Source organism: Rhinatrema bivittatum, chromosome 13, assembly GCF_901001135.1.
Source record: "Rhinatrema bivittatum chromosome 13, aRhiBiv1.1, whole genome shotgun sequence".
In the NCBI taxonomy this organism is placed as follows: domain Eukaryota; kingdom Metazoa; phylum Chordata; class Amphibia; order Gymnophiona; family Rhinatrematidae; genus Rhinatrema; species Rhinatrema bivittatum.
In genome coordinates this window covers 70,970,229-70,987,623 of record NC_042627.1, presented here as the reverse complement: position 1 = coordinate 70,987,623, position 17,395 = coordinate 70,970,229, and the positions used below count along the sequence as shown (strand labels likewise).

Below are 17,395 nucleotides of genomic sequence, written 5' to 3'. Positions count from 1 at the left end.
TATTGTATGCGCACAGGTTATAAAATACTGTGGCAACTTTGTGCGCATTTGTATAATGGGACGTGCTAGCAGCTTTGAAAGTTATCCTCTTATTTTTTTTTATTCTGTTGCTCTATATTTTGTTCTTCCTAGACCTAATTTCTTTTTGTTCTAATATATATTTAGCTAAACATTCAATAAAAATATGTAAAATTATGATTTCATTTTAAATATTTGTGTGTAGGTTAGCTGAGAAGACAAAAGCCCAGCACATTTTATAAACAGAGCAACATATTTCAGAAAGTTAATTAAAAGATGTTGATACATTCCCCGGTTGCTAAAAGTATTAGACTTTGGTTTCATTCTTTACAATGTGCCAGGGTTCTGTATCAAAATTATCATTTTTTTAACAAGTAAGACTTGGAGGCAATCTACAAAGGTCATTTATTTTTAGAAAAGAGGAATGAATTAATTGTTACATTTTTTTCTCAGAGTCTAACTGCAGGAGATCTGTGAACAGAGGCCACGTCTGTGGGCTTTTGCGGTTGTATCGTGACTGGCACTGTTGTGATGCAGCCAACAATTACATTCCAATCCGCCATGCTCTCCTGCGTTGTCTCAAACACATCACCAATATCCGCTCGGGCAGAGAGGCATTCCTGCAAGCCCAGGGCATGGAAGCTCTGTTCTCCGCTGCACAGGTTTGTAATGGTCTCACATTATGGAGGTTTTGCTTTTTAAGTTGTTCTTGTTTCACGAGTTAATCACAATTTCGGTAACTCCATTTGGGGGATATTTCAGTAGCCTGAATTACCGCAAAGTATGTGGGTAGTTTCGTATTGCTGGCTCTTTAGCTGATTGAAATTGCCTGCAAGATAAGCAGATGCACAGTATCTATGTACTATGCACCTGATATTTCTACAGGTGGCAGAATGGAGCAAAATAACTTGTTCAGATTTGAAAAAATTAGATTTATTGTATGTGCTTTGTTTCCTTCTCTTAACCCTACTCCTGGGAATTCCTCTTTTTATAGCAGATACAAGCTCGCACATTGGAAAAGCATGCAATTCTTTTAGCTGCAGTGAAGAGGGCAATTTTCAATAAGGGCAATCTAACCAGATAACATCTTAGTTATCCGGCTAATTCCCTCTGAAAACTTACCTCTTTACATTTTTTATTTTAGTGATTTTTGTAGGGTTCCATTGGTGCAAACCTTCCTTTGGATCTCTACGTAGTTAATTTATCCTCTGTGATGATTTTTCACATGTACATGCGCCAGGCTCAGAGTTTTAAAAAACACAACTTAATTCTGCAGAATGTGATTCATAATTACAACAATGACAGTGCTCTTGGTCTGTGAATTGAATGAAAATGTGAGGAGAAACTGAAAATGATGGATTCCATTCTTGATGATTCTCTGGTGCTCTATAGTAAAAGATGTAGGTGAAAAATCCATTCAAAGGAAGAATAGACAGAAAATCTAAACTATATCTCCATGCGTGTGTGTTCTCATATCTGATAAGACTTTTGGCATAGGTGGCAGACTCTAAAACCAAACAAAATGATTAAAGGAAAATTGAGGATACTTTCAGAAAACAAGAACACTATTGCTTGGTCTCTAGGGCCAATGTGCTATAATGCATTAAGGGTTTTGCAGGGTTAACCTTAATATGGAAATGTGTCAAACTTTGTTAATGTTAGCATAGAGTTAATGCAGGCTTATACCTTAAAAATATGAATGAGCTGCAGCACATGGACATTCATGCTAAGCAGCTCATCAATATTAAAATAGGGTTGGTGCAAACCACATTAGGAAGCCCCCTGGCTACTCTGGGGGATTAATGGAAAGCCCAGCATGGGCCTCAGCAGCACCCAACCCTCCCCATGTGAAAGTGAAAGGCCCCCCTTTGGGTAAATTTATAGACTAATGCAAGTAAAAAACAAAACAAAACAAAAAAACCCCATATATTTGCTAATTTTGTTTCCAATAAGTCAATAAAAGAGAGGAAAAAAGAGCAAGTTCGGTTTGACTTGGTGAATGTGAGTGATACAGTAATATAGTGCAGGGGAGCAGATAAACATCAATTGGCCTATCCCATCTGCTCAGTTATTCTGCTCTATACTGCTACGGATCTATCCCAGTTGCAAGCTGTGGATGAGATCCAGATATCGAAGGGGTCATTGTGCAGTAATAGAATAGTAATGTGAGACAGTGGCAGAATGGTAATGATGGTACTGCCACTGTACAGTAGTAGAATGGTAATGTGAGACAGATTTAATGGCTGTCTAAATGGAGGCTTTAGCACCTGTTTTATCTCACCTTTATCTAGGACTATCTGTGCAGCAAAACCCTGGAATCTTTACTGACTGCAGTAACACAGATTTTGAGAAAGTGTCATCCTAAGTGTCATCTCCCCTTGAGTACCATAAACAGCTCCTACTGCTTCTGTGTTCCCGGGATCACCGGTACTGAACCCATACCTGCAGGTACTCTACAAACATGGACAACTGATAGAGCATATGCTTATGCTCAAAAACAATATTTTCATTTGCTTTTCTATGCATATTGCGTGCATCATAGTACTAGTTGCAATGAGACTTGAAAGCACAGCTCATTCCCAGCACAACCCAATAGCAATTAGCATCTTGTTTTGTGACATTTTATCTGGACATAATATCTTAGGGGCCTTTTTACTAAAGTTCATTAAATCACTAGTGCACATTAAAGAAGTTTAATGCACATTAATGGTAATGCAATAAAATCCATAATGCGCAAATATATTTTTGAGCTATATCAATTGCAAAGTAACTCATTAATATTAGAACCACTTAAAGCACATGTGGGGCAAAGGATGCTGTTAGATCAGCTGGTGCTGTTGGCCTTGGAGTGAGTGTAGCAACAATGAGTGAGTCATGTTCCTTCCTCAAAGCCTCTTTGAATTCTGTAAGTGGGGTGGAGAGCTTGACGGGTGGGAGGGAGGACATTAGGGCTTGGTGCCCTTTGATGTCTCTTATTAAGGGTGTGCACTTTCTCCTGGGAGGGTGTGTCCAGTGGGAGAGGAGTTGTTCTCCAGCAGGGGCAGAGGTCACTTGGCCTGCAATGCCCTTTCTGTGCTAAGAGGCAGGGAGAGCTGTAGATGACACTTTATGGACAAGGTGGGGTGGACTGGCATTACTGCGGCAGATAACACTAATATGTTAGCAGTGGCAGGAACACAGGTGCATTTTTGCTGCTGGTAGCATATGTGTGCTACCTGTCTTGATAAGACCATTACGAGGAAAAGCTAAAGAAGTTAGGGCTGTTCAGTTTGGATAAGAGAAAACTGAGGGGGAATATGAAAGAGGTCTATAAAATCATGAGAGGACTAGAGCGGGTAAATGTGAATCAGTTATTTACTTTTTCAGATAATAGAAGGACTAGGGGCACTCCATGAAATAAGCAAGTAGCACATTTAAAACAAATCGGAGAAAATTCTTTTGCACTCAGTGCATAGTTAATCTCTGGAATTCATTGCCAGAGGTTGTGGTTCTGGCAGTTAGTGTAACTGGGTTTAAAAAAGGTTTGGATAAGTTCTTAGAGGAAAAATTCATAAACTGCTGTTAATTAATAAGCAACAGTAGCTTGAGATCTATTTAATGTTTGGGTACTTGCCAGGTACTTGTGACTTGGATTGGCCACTGTTGAAAACAGGATGCTGGGCTTGATGGACCCTTGGTCTGACCCAGTATGGCATATCTCATGTTCTTATGTTCACTTTAATTGTGCTAAGCTGCACAGAGTTTAGCAAAATCTGATTCATGCATAAAAATGGCCGCCAATGAGATGGGTCCACTGGTAGTCGCAAGGGCCTCTCCCATCTTCTGCCACCAGTGGGATCTGTTTCACCAGTGGCCGCACAATGGCGCCACCCTCCTGGCTATCACCCAGGGCAGATTGCCTTCTTGCATTCTCCCCACTCTTACACTGCTGCTGAGTATGGATCTCTCAGATTTGCTAGAGAGATTGGAGTTTGGAGAGGGGAATAGGGCCACCCTCTTGATTTACATTTTCTCCTATGGCTATTTTTCAGAATTATAATATCTTGTTTAAGAGACACAAGGTTTGGATTTTTCCATATTTGTGGAGCATGCTTTGTATATTATGTTATATGAATTTGCCTTGATTGTTTGTTTTTATTTTGTAAACTGCATTGATCCCCCCTCTGGATTTGCAGTAAATCAAGAAATAATTAAACTAAACTAAACTAAATTACACAATTTCCCCTTTTTATGTGCAAAGCAGACTATGCAGATTTTTGGTGCTTTGGCGCAGGGAGGATAAGTATCAAAGAAATGTGTGCGGCGGCAAATACACGTGTATATGGCCGTGAGCAGATCTATGCAAGTATTTTATAGCACCCGTATCTTTACCCTGCAACATACACGCATATGTAGGCTTGTGCATGAATACATACAATGCATTGAAAGTGAGTATTTCAACGCCCGGAATGCACCTATTTTCCTACCTATTTTAAAAATATAGGCATGCATATTTTACCTGAAAAGCAAAGTAAGACTTATTCACATATATTGGGATGTTTGCGCATAAGTCAGCCAATTGTAAAGCATGCACAAGTCAAGGAAGTTACCAGTTTTACCAATTAGTCCACCAGATATCAGAAAGACCACAGAGAGTCAGAGCAGTCAGAAGCATCAGCAGAGATGCTTAGTTAACAGTCAAAAGCTAGTAGTATGCCTGTTTGAATAGCCAAGTTTTCATTAAAGTTTTAAACGCAAGCACAAAGCTTCCTGAAAAGAATTCCAAAGAATGGGAGCCACAACAGAGGAAGCACAGTCTCTAGTGCTACACAATCTGGCTTGGTGCAAAGAAAGTACCTCCAAGAGTCCCCTTTGAGATGAATGCAATGGCGAGTCGGACAGTACACCATGGTATGACAGAGGAAGAAATCAGTTTAAATACAAGGACTGCAATTTTGTACTGGATGCGTTCAGTAATAGGTGGCCAGTGGAGATCAGTTAGCTTGGGTGTAATATGATCACTTCTTTTAAAATCTGAAATGAGTTGGGCAGCGGCATTTTTCTTTTACAACCTGAAATGAGATGGGCAGTGGCATTTAATAAAAGTTGGAGAGGTTTTAAGGTCACAGAGGAAAACCGATGAAGATGAAATTGCAGTAACCAACTAATGGCTAATAGTTGGTGGAACGAAGTTTCCTTTGGGGGGTGTAGAAATGAAGGTTGTATTTAGCCAGTTTATATTGTGGTTGTTCAGTGTTTTGTGGATGAGTGTGAGGGTTTTATATTGAATTCTGAAGGTGATGGGCAACCAATGTAGATCCTTGAAGATGGGTGTGATATAGTCCGATCTTTTGCTGTTTGCGAGAGAGCTTGCGGCAGTGTTTTGAAGTAGCCACATGGGGTGTCTGAGGGTGGCAGCAGAGAGGCTGAGAAGGAGGGAGTTGCAGTAGTCGAGCTTTGAGAAGAGCAATGTTTGGAGGATGGTTGAAATTGAAAGTAATACATATCAGATTTATTTGGGGAAAGGTAAATGAAACCTGTGCTGTATCTGGGGAAATGTCCTAAAAATACTTTTTTTTTTTTCTATTTCACATATGAACATTGCATAAGTTATTTGCAAAACGTATGGCTCAAGAAGTGTTTGTCAGTAGAATATGCACAAAAGGCATGTCTAGTTTGTATGAGAAATGCAGAAGATTATACTATTTCATGTCTTCTTCTTGGGTTAGACCTCCCCTAACCGAGAAAAGAATGACCCTTAACTTTTAAACCAGGATATGTTGGCTATGATTTCAATTTTACAAATTTACTGCTAGTGCTCATCTCAATATTTGTCTTGTGCTAAAGAGAGCTTCCTTCTTGCGCTCCTGAGAAGTAACATATACAGTAACATTTTGGGGTGTATTTGGAATTTCCTTTTTGATGAGTTTGGTGGCAGTTGGGACTATTTCTGTATCCGTCTGCCACATTCCTCTGGCCTCTGAGTGCATCTCTGGGTCTTTCCTCTTCTGTTAGGTAATCCTGATGGTGATGATGAAGATGAGTTGGAAAATGACCTGGAAAATGAAGATATGGACAACAAAGATGAGGTATGTATTTTAGAACATCTGAGAAACAGCCGAGTTTACTGCCGCAGAATCACAAATATATCCATTAGGGATGTGAATCGTTTTTCAACGATTAAAATTATCGTCCGATAATGTTAATATCGTCTTAAATCGTTATGGAACACGATACAATAGAAATTCTAACGATTTATCGTTAAAAATCGTTAAATCGTGTTAGTGCGCACTAACGGGAGTTAGTGCGCACTAACTCGATTTAGTGCGCACTAACTCGATTTAGTGCGCACTAACTGAAAATGATACAAATAAACACTTTCCAGGTCACTGAAGGTCAGTTAGGAATGAATATGTATTCCTATTGGCTGGCTGCCCTCTTATCTATTGATGTTACCAAGGTTACCACTGAGGTGATGGTTGGGGGGATGGGAAATGGAACTGGAAACTAACGAACACCAACAGAAAATGAAACAAAGTGTTCACACTTCCCAGGTCAGTAAAGGTCACTTAGGAATGAATATGTATGTATGTATTCCTATTGGCTGGCTGTGCTCTTATCTATTGATGTTACCAATATGGTTGGGGGGATGTGAAATGGAAACAGTTGGAAGCTTGACAAAAAAAGTAATGTAATGATCAGCACTCACGTGACTAGAACTTGTTTGTTTATTATTTTTGTTAGCAGGCACCTGAAATGCTAGTGCATGTTGAATTTGCCAATCACTGTGCATTTTAGAAAGGTGGTCCTGGCTGGAACTGTACACAGTTCAAATATATGTAATTGATTGTTGGTAAGTGTATTTTTTAAGTAGCCACACTGGCACAAGTATGTTTACTTTTCCTCCTACTTAACTCACTAGCTCAGCTTTGTAAGAAGGGCTTCTCTGCTTGTGTGTTGTTTTTGTTTGGTGTGAGGAGAGCAGAAACATCAGATCTTTATTCAATCTACTACAGTCATCTCTTACAGTGCCCTATCCCTATTAATACCAGGAGTGTTGTGATCTTCCTGCACACAGTGCCCTAACCCTGATACCAGTCTGAGACAGCTCCCTCCCTGCATTACTAGTGAGAGGCTGGCTTCACAGACAGGGGGGAGCTGCCTGACCCTCACTCCTGACTTCCCCCATGTCCCAGCTAGTGAATGGTGTGTGGGTGAGGGGGGGGGGGGAGGATGGTGAAGTCTGAGACAGCTCCCTCCCTGCATTACTAGTGAGAGGCTGGCTTCACAGACAGGGGGGAGCTGCCTGACCCTCACTCCTGACTTCCCCCATGTCCCAGCTAGTGAATGGTGTGTGGGTGAGGGGGGGGGGGGGGGAGGATGGTGAAGTCTGAGACAGCTCCCTCCCTGCATTACTAGTGAGAGGCTGGCTTCACAGACAGGGGGGAGCTGCCTGACCCTCACTCCTGACTTCCCCCATGTCCCAGCTAGTGAATGGTGTGTGGGTGAGGGGGGGGGGAGGATGGTGAAGTCTGAGACAGCTCCCTCCCTGCATTACTAGTGAGAAGCTGGCTTCACAGACAGGGGGGAGCTGCCTGACCCTCACTCCTGACTTCCCCCATGTCCCAGCTAGTGAATGGTGTGTGGGTGAGGGGGGGGGGAGGATGGTGAAGTCTGAGACAGCTCCCTCCCTGCATTACTAGTGAGAGGCTGGCTTCACAGACAGGGGGGGAGCTGCCTGACCCTCACTCCTGACTTCCCCCATGTCCCAGCTAGTGAATGGTGTGTGGGTGAGGGGGGGGAGGATGGTGAAGTCTGAGACAGCTCCCTCCCTGCATTACTAGTGAGAGGCTGGCTTCGCAGACAGGGGGGAGCTGCCTGACCCTCACTCCTGACTTCCCCCATGTCCCAGCTAGTGAATGGTGTGTGGGTGAGGGGGGGGGGGGGGGAGGATGGTGAAGTCTGAGACAGCTCCCTCCCTGCATTACTAGTGAGAGGCTGGCTTCACAGACAGGGGGGAGCTGCCTGTCCCTCACTCCTGACTTCCCCCATGTCCCAGCTAGTGAATGGTGTGTGGGTGAGGGGGGGGGGGAGGATGGTGAAGTCTGAGACAGCTCCCTCCCTGCATTACTAGTGAGAGGCTGGCTTCGCAGACAGGGGGGAGCTGCCTGTCCCTCACTCCTGACTTCCCCCATGTCCCAGCTAGTGAATGGTGTGTGGGTGAGGGGGGGGGGAGGATGGTGAAGTCTGAGACAGCTCCCTCCCTGCATTACTAGTGAGAGGCTGGCTTCACAGACAGGGGGGAGCTGCCTGACCCTCACTCCTGACTTCCCCCATGTCCCAGCTAGTGAATGGTGTGTGGGTGAGAAGGGGGGGGGGGAGGATGGTGAAGTCTGAGACAGCTCCCTCCCTGCATTACTAGTGAGAGGCTGGCTTCAGAGACAGAGGGGAGCTGCCTGACCCTCACTCCTGACTTCCCCCATGTCCCAGCTAGTGAATGGTGTGTGGGTGAGGGGGGGGGGGAGGATGGTGAAGTCTGAGACAGCTCCCTCCCTGCATTACTAGTGAGAGGCTGGCTTCACAGACAGGGGGGAGCTGCCTGACCCTCACTCCTGACTTCCCCCATGTCCCAGCTAGTGAATGGTGTGTGGGGTGGGGGGGGGGGGGGGAGGATGGTGAAGTCTGAGACAGCTCCCTCCCTGCATTACTAGTGAGAGGCTGGCTTCACAGATAGGGGGGAGCTGCCTGACCCTCACTCCTGACTTCCCCCATGTCCCAGCTAGTGAATGGTGTGTGGGTGAGGGGGGGGGGGGGAGGATGGTGAAGTCTGAGACAGCTCCCTCCCTGCATTACTAGTGAGAGGCTGGCTTCACAGACAGGGGGGAGCTGCCTGACCCTCACTCAAGCAGAGAAGCCCTTCTTACAAAGCAGAGCTAGTGAGTTAAGTAGGAGGAAAAGTAAACATACTTGTGCCAGTGTGGCTACTTAAAAAATACACTTACCAACAATCAATTATATATATTGGAACTGTGTATAGTTCCAGCCAGGACCACCTTTCTAAAATGCACAGTGATTGGCAAATTCAACATGCACTAGCATTTCAGGTGCCTGCTAACAAAAATAATAAACAAAGAAGTTCTAGTCACGTGAGTGCTGATCATCACATGTCAAGCTTCCAACTGTTTCCATTTCACATCCCCCCAACCATTACCTCAGTGGTAACCTTGGTAACATCAATAGATAAGAGCACAGCCAGCCAATAGGAATACATATTCATTCCTAAGTGACCTTTACTGACCTGGGAAGTGTGAACACTTTGTTTCATTTTCTGTTGGTGTTCATGAGTTTCCAGTTCCATTTCCCATCCCCCCAACCATCACCTCAGTGGTAACCTTGGTAACATCAATAGATAAGAGGGCTGCCAGCCAATAGGAACACATATTCATTCCTAACTGACCTTCAGTGACCTGGAAAGTGTCTATTTGTATCATTTTGAGTTAGTGCGCACTAACTCGAGTTAGTGCGCACTAATCGGAAAAAACGATTTTTAACGATTTTTCAACGAAATAATCGTGCCAAACACGATTTTCTTCTCCTGCCACACGATTTCTATCGTTAAGACGATATGGAAAACGATTCACATCTCTAATATCCATAGAGCATAACCTTGCGATTGCTTGTGTAGCAGAGGCCACAATTCATGTGGCAGGAGTTTAATGCAGGTCATTTATCTCCTAATTCCTAATGAATTAACAAGCAGTCATCTATTTGCATTTTAGTAAATTGTACTGCATGCCCTGTGCTACTAATGTTTCCTGTGAGATTGCCATTCATATAGAATATAGACTTTGAATAAATCCAAAAAAGGCAGGTGAGGCCCAGGAACTGTCAAAAAAAAGTCCATTAAAGGGCACATAATATGTTTGCTGTAAACCAGCAATATATGCTTTTCTCTGGCTTTGTGAATGTAGACAGATGGGAAACATGAGGCACAAAAATGGCTTTTTCTGTATAACACTGAAGCCAGGGTTCAAATTCTGCCTCTCCCACTGACATTTCTTATGACCTTGGGCAATGCTGGTTCATAAATAACTGGCACTGGACTCATGTCCTTGGGTGAATGCCCTTCTGCATATATATGATCTTCACAAAGGGGACCACTGGACGTTCCAGTTATCCAGCACGCTAGACTGTCAGTAATGAGAGAGTTTGCTTTTTCCGTAGCCACCCCAGTTCTGAGGAATTCTTTTTCCTTTTGACCTGCAAGTAACAAGCTGTGTAAAGACTTGTAAAGCGAAGTTGAAAACTCATCTGTTTTGCCTTACATATTCATTGTGAGCGGGGTTTCTTAAGTTCTGGAGTTTGTTTTTTTATTGTTTGTATGCTTCCTATTGTTTGTTTTATACGTTTTATTATGTATGTTTATTTTGTAAACTGCCTCGTGCCATGCATTGGCGGTATATACCGTATATTTTTAGTAAACAAAAATGAAGGTCATTTCACCTTCCATTGTCTCAGATATCAACCTAGGGCCTAATTTACTAAGGCTTTTCTCCTATTTTGTGTTTATAGGAAACATTATTAGTAAATGAGGCCCTTAGATTGTAAGCTCCTTGCAGGATCATAATTAGGCACAAGTCATTTCAAAATTAAAAGCACCAGAACTATCAAAATCCTGGAGGCTTTCAATAGTTGTATCAAGACAGACTCTACATTCCCTGGTTTATTTTTTCTGATTGCTAAAGATTTATTGCATTGGTCTATACTATTTAATTACCAGCAAAATGTATTATGTGCCTGCTATTTGTTTTAATAGAATATCCCTGATGTTATTATCAAAATAAAATTGCCTCTTTGCTGCAGTTTAGCTATGCACATTGGGTTACTCTATTCTGAATGATTTTAATAATGGTGGCATGTAGCGGTAATTTATCATTGCCAGTTCTCTCCTCCCATGCCCAGTCCCTCCAGATGATTGAATGTTTGACATTGTTTGTTACATACCTCTTGTTTCTGGTGGTGGGGGGGATCACACATTCTGCATGAATGCACTTAAATCTGAATATTTTCAAAAGCAGTCCGTACCCACTGTACTGATCAGGAGCACAAGTGAGCCAAAAATGGATTAGCAAAGAGAGACAAAAGCGATTCATCAGCAAACATTAAAATAGGAAGAAAACAATAATATATTTGCTGTAAAAGTGATAGCAGGAGAACAGTTGTGCCTTATTCTGAATATTTGAAGTGTGCTATGCTGGAAGCAACTTTGATTTCAAACAGAAAGCTTGTACGTTTGAAGAGGAAACATACTGGAGAGAGTAGGTTATTTTGGGTAGCATAAAGTCGATTTATAATTCTAGCTCGGACACAGAGAACAAATTACATAATGGTTGATTCATCCTTAGTGGTTTGGGCCTCCTTCTGGTATTAACGAGCTAATGTCATAAAAGAAGGTGTTTGGCCACTGTTCAGGCACTTTTGAAACTTTCAATTTGAAGTGCATTAGAGGTGGAGCCTGCCTATAGTCACCGTTATTGAGTAGGTTGTAAGGCCATGTCATCTGCCTTTGTAAAGTGTGTCTGGCGCTGCTAGTAGAGTGATATCTTTCCAGCCCTTAAAGGAGCAGGGCTGTTTGTGCTACCTAGATACGGTGGAGCGGCATGCAGGTTTCAGAGAAGGAAGATGAGTGGCGACAGTCCCTCTTTGGCTGGTTGATACATGACATGACTCCCTCTATGAATATTGACATGCATCCTTATTTAGAGTAGTGAGAACTGGAGGCATTCAGGGCATATTGGCCTTGAAGTCAGAACATACTGGGCCGGATTTTAATACCTACGCGCGGGCTTAGATTTGTGCGCGCAACCCGGCGCGCACAAATCTACACCCGATTTTATAACATGCGCGCGCAGCTGTGCGCATGTTATAAAATCCGGGGTCGGCGTGCAAGGGGGTGCACCTTGTGCGCCGACCCCGGATTTATTGAGCCTTCTATCCACCCACCCCATATCTCACAAATGCAGAATGTTCCGGGATTGCTGCTTGTCGTCCCCCACACCAACAGCTTTCTCAAATTAAAGCGAAGAATCGAGGCCAGGCCTTCCCCCCCCCCAGCAATGTTACCTAGGATCCCGCTGTACTCCAAACCCTATGGACTCTTCTCCCACTTCCGGAGGCCTAAAAATCCATGTTGGGAGTGGGGTCTGAACTACCCTTTCCTGGCGAGGTCCAGCGGCAGCTTCTACCCTTATAGCACTAGAAGCGTAAACTGAGCTGGATAAGTGGTTGAATATGCCTATTTGATCATTTAGATGGATAAGTTTTGAGTTATCCATCTAAATGGCTTTTGACTAGGGACCTCCTTACTTTATATGAAAGGGACACATCCGCAAAGATTAGTACAAATCTAGGTTTCATTTGTAAAGACAGAAATCATAAGAGGGAACCTGGATATAGCAGTATTTTCTGCCACCCATGTCTGAAATGAAAAAAGTGTCAAATGTCACCCCATATGATAGATATATTACTTTCTATTGAAAATTATTCCTGTGTTTTCCATCAAGATATACTACTACATGCTACATAGTTGGCCTGTGTGCTTGCATGATGCTTATTGCATACATCGTTATCAGCGGAATGCCAGGTATATTTACTGTAAAATGGAAAGCAATGCAGCTATTAATTCACATTTTTATACATTTTTTCAGAATTAGAATTAAAGATAAGATATTTCTTAAGAGCTCATATTTATGATTATCAGCTATAAATTTGCTAAAGAAAATAAATAAGCATTTTAAAAGCTGGGTATTCACATTGGAAATAGTTTGTAGACATGAGCGAGCAATCACAAACAAAGAACTCCATTACTTTTCGTGGATTTGCTCACAAATTATGAACCGCTGCCTGCAGTGTCCAACACACAGTTACAGGATTTTTTGTGACCGAACTGCACATGGTACTGCAGGATATACAAGGATTTAATTATATTGATAAGTGGAGAAATGTATTACATATTTTTCACCAAGCCACAATGAATTTTAATCAATTTTCGTTCCAAATGGATTGCCGCATTGCTCAATTAGCTGCCATAGTGAAGAAAAAGCTAATCAATTTTGATATTTTTAATTCAACCTCAAGATAGTGATATCTGTTGGCTGTCAACACACCAAAATTAACGTTTGTATGTTAATAGCTTCAGAACGTATTGATTGAAACACGTTTTAGCTAGAATTAGGCTATGCAGAAAGCAAGAAGAAACAGGAGGCCATTATATAACCCAGTGGTTCTCACAACAAACGATTTAGAATGAATGCACAGCAATAAAGGTAAAATGATCATTGGTTACCATTGTTTTATGACATCAAGTCATCCAATATTAGGGGTCTGCATAGATGTTTTCATTTCATTTTGGTTTTCCTTTCTTTTCTTTGTTTTATTTGAAATGAAAAAAACAAACAAACAAGTGAAATTAAAAATAAAAAGTAAGAAGAAAACAAAACAATATTAGGTCTGGCTGCTGCCCTCATTAAACACCAACCTAAACCCTCCCTGCTTATCTCCTGCCACCCCCCCAAATCTCTTCCCCATCCATAGGCTTTGAAGCCTCTTACGAGGAAGAAGCATTCCCTGGTAGGCTCTTGGTCCACTGATTTCACTTTAGAAAATGGCGCTGGTTGGGAATTGTATGGCAATTATCCATAACGGTGCTGGCCTCGGGTCAATTGGCGCCATTTTCTTCTTCTTTTTTTTTATTTTTTATTTTATTTTTATTAACATTGGATAATTTCCAAGGATACATCCAATATGGCAAAGTATAGAAAACAGACAGTAACAGCAAAGAAGTAGCATAAAAGAAATAATGACATAAAAATTCACTAACTTGTGGTTAGAAGTAGACACAATATCAAGAAATAGTTCAGCAGAATTCTTAGACGTCAGTCCTAGAAGGCGAGCCATAATCGAGGGATTACGCCTCTAACTCAAATGTTCCAGGAAGAGCAGATCCTGGGGTAGCACCCTTAGCACAGAGAGAATGTGGCTGACTGGGCTCAAAGAAAACGTATTTGACATTCTGATATTAGAACAAACATTTCAAAGGAATACTGAGAAAAATATATATCCCCAATTTGTCATCCCCTCATTCTTAAGAGCAAAAATTGCTTCCTTCTTTTCTAAGGCACGCTCGCGCTTACACTTTGGGGTAGATTTTAAAACATACGCACGTGTCCATGTGTGCGCGATTCCCGGCGTGCGCACATGGATGTGCCGATTTTATAATATGCACGCTCCAGCGCGCATATGTTACAAAATCCGTTGGCCGCACACACACGCGTGCCGGATTTTATAATCCGCCCGTGCATGTGCGGACAGTGGGCGCAAGGGGGGTGGGGGTGAATTTCTGCAAAATCCGCGTGGCGACGCGATCGGGCCTTTCCCAGTTCCCTCCCAGTCCGCTCCAATTAAGGAGCGGACTGGGAGGGAAGTTCCCTAACCCCCTGCCTAACCTTCCTTCCCCTTGCCCTCTCATCCCTACTCCTCTACCACCCCTCCCTGCTCCCCGGCCCACCCCTTTGTCAGGGCCTGGCATTTGTGCGCGTATTGCCGCTTATACGGTGGCTGGGAATGAAAACGTATCTTTGGCATTTACACAGATGTGGACAGTTTGATTATTGTCCCCCTTGGTAATTTTGTAAGAATAAGGAATTAAAATTATAATTTTGTGCAGACCAGAGGACTTTGTTTTTGTCACTGCGTCCTGTTGCTGGTCCTTAATTGCATTTTATCATCTAGTTTGTTTATTAACAGTTCCCAGACACATTTTAATGTTTTTGCTTTCATGTTTCGTTTTTTTTTTTATAAATATTTGTAAAGGATGATGACTTGGAAACAGATTTGAATAAGCTCAAGTCAAAGCTCGAACCTGACCGGCCTGTAGATGAACTTCAAAGATATAAGGCTCTGTGTCTGGAACTCTTTCACGACTTCCAGGTGAGATTATCCGACTGCTCTTTCAGCTACATGGGAATGATAAGATTCCTGTTATGGGCTATAACAATACAGGGTGGTAGGTTAGGGACTGGGTTAAAAAAAGATTTGCTATATTTCCTGTTGGCGTACCTAGGGAAACGGTCCCTTTAACTCAGCTGTAAAATCCTTGATTTGGAGCTAAATGCTGCAAAATCATTCCCGACAGCCCTGGGCTCACAGACTTTGATGTGCGGTATGGAATACTCAGCTTGGCAGCGGCATTTAAAATCTTCAGGGTCTGTGAAATAGCGTCTATAATGTGGGAGGTAATCCGAAAGGAAGAGTAAGTTACAAGATGAAAGTACAGTGCTGGGAAACTAGTACTCTTACAAATTTAAGATATAACTTCTCTCAAGTCAGTGAATTGTGGGAGCACATGGATAAGCTGCAGGGGGAGGGGGGCAAATTGTTTTCAACAGCCAGAACTTTAGCTGCATTATATCCTACTAACTTACTGTTTTTTTAACTTCTCTTTTGGCTATGCATAGAGCTCTTGGTTTAGAAATTAAGGAGGAGATTTAGCTGTAAGGCAAAATTAGGTTCAAAAAGTGAAAAAAATTAACAACAAAAAAAACCTGCCGGTCAGTTTGCTTGCACAGTTTGGAAATAATTCATCCATTGCCCAAGCATTTAATTCCCAACAATTTCTGGAAGGGAAAAAATAATGCAAGTAAAACCTATTGCAAAAAAAGCTCTGTAGGCCTTTGTCTTCAGGGCAAAAGCAGGGGTGACCCGATGCTTGCATGGATCCTGCATCAGATGGGAATTGCAAGGACCTTCCTGCTTTAAAAAGCAGAGTTTCCCAGGAGGGAAATTCAAATTCCTAGGTCAGGGATCTCCCAAGCAAGAGATTCCTAACCTTCTTGACCTAAGGCCAGGCACTTTCTGCCCAAGATTTTGCTTGCATAATTTGTCTGTTGTCATATTGTCCTGTCCAGAAGTTTCAGTGTATTAAGGGGTATATTTTTTAGTGTATTGCCTATCTGCAAAGATACACATGTACTTGAAATCCTGAACAGAAGACGTTGATTTTGAAACCGAATGCCCACATAAACTGAGTTAGAAAATCGGTTGGTTATGGGGGTAAACGTGCATATGTAACTTTAGGTAAATTAAAGATGAGTGTAAAGTTTTGCTCATTAATGGGATGAAGTTTACACGTGTAAGAACATAAGAACACATGAAGTACCATGCTGGGTCGTAGCAAAGGTCCATCAAATCCAGCATCCAGTTTCTGACAGTGCTCACTCCCTATGACCAATGCTGGGTTTCCCTGAGTCACCTAAAGGCAACTATTCAGCAGTTCAGCAACTCGGCTAGTTAGCCGGGTAAACATATCCAGTTAATTAGCAGGTTATATGAATATACTCGACCAGCTTAAAGTAAGTTAGCCGCATATGTGTATGCAGCTAACTAGCCAAGCTGCTCAATGGCTGAACGTCCCAGAATGCCCACAATTTATGGGGCTAAAGTCAATTCTAGCCACTTACGGCTTTTAATATTGCTAGTTAGCCATTTAGAAGGATACCTTATCTGTCTAAACGGCTTTTGAATATCGACCTCTGGGTTAATAACTACTTATGGACTTTTCTTCCAGGATCTTGTCCAAACCCTTTTTAATCCCAGCTATTCTAGTTGCCTTGACCACATCCTCCGGCAAAGAATTCCACAGCTTGATCATGCTTTGAAATGCACTTGCTTTATTTACAGACTGTCGAACAGAGGCAAAAGGAAAACTACACTTTCCTGTTTGTTCTATCCTCTTCCCTGGTTGGACTGTGGTCTGGAATCTCAGTTGATTGGGGCTTTCTCCTTATATATATATATTTTATTTTTAAATTGTGCCCATCTCTAATAACAATGATCTTTGTCCTTGCTGGCAGCTGTGGGATAAATGAATAGGAATGTCAGTGTTTCTAGTTAATTAGAGAGAAGCGGAAAGTATAGCAGCTCTTCATTAATTTAGGTGATGTTTGCTTCTTAGATTATCCTAGTGGCATTGAGGAATTTACTTTTTCAATTAATTTATTACACCTACCTCTCTCTCTTGTAAAACACTCTCTCTGACATGACCCTGCTATTTGCTGGTGCACAGTATTTCATGCTCACATAAAAGAGCAAGATATGGTATAGTACATATATAACCTCCAAATGTCTCTGCTAGGTAGAGTATATCAAAATAAAATTATGTATTACAAACTCAGGAAATATGCTTCTCTGGATCATTTTTGGCAATAGACTCTGTTCTTTACAGGACAGATAGAGGGTGGATTCACCTGTCAAGGGTGTGCTGATGTATGTGTTTGTTTATTGATTCCTATGTCCATCTGAACCATTAATTTTGCCATTTCTATTAGCCAATCCATTCATC

General features: G+C 42.1%; 1 protein-coding gene across 6 annotated transcripts in view; it reads left to right on the top strand.

Moving 5' to 3' along the window:
- AGBL1 (ATP/GTP binding protein like 1) overlaps positions 1–17,395 on the top strand; it is a 712,193-nt gene that overhangs the window by 80,303 nt on the left and 614,495 nt on the right. For all 6 annotated transcript variants that reach the window (XM_029574654.1, XM_029574650.1, XM_029574652.1 and 3 more), the window contains exons 7-10: positions 472–680; positions 2,310–2,466; positions 6,013–6,086; positions 14,869–14,985. In XM_029574654.1, coding sequence (XP_029430514.1) covers positions 472–680; positions 2,310–2,466; positions 6,013–6,086; positions 14,869–14,985 — 557 coding nt within the window. The remainder of the gene's footprint in view (positions 1–471; positions 681–2,309; positions 2,467–6,012; positions 6,087–14,868; positions 14,986–17,395) is intronic.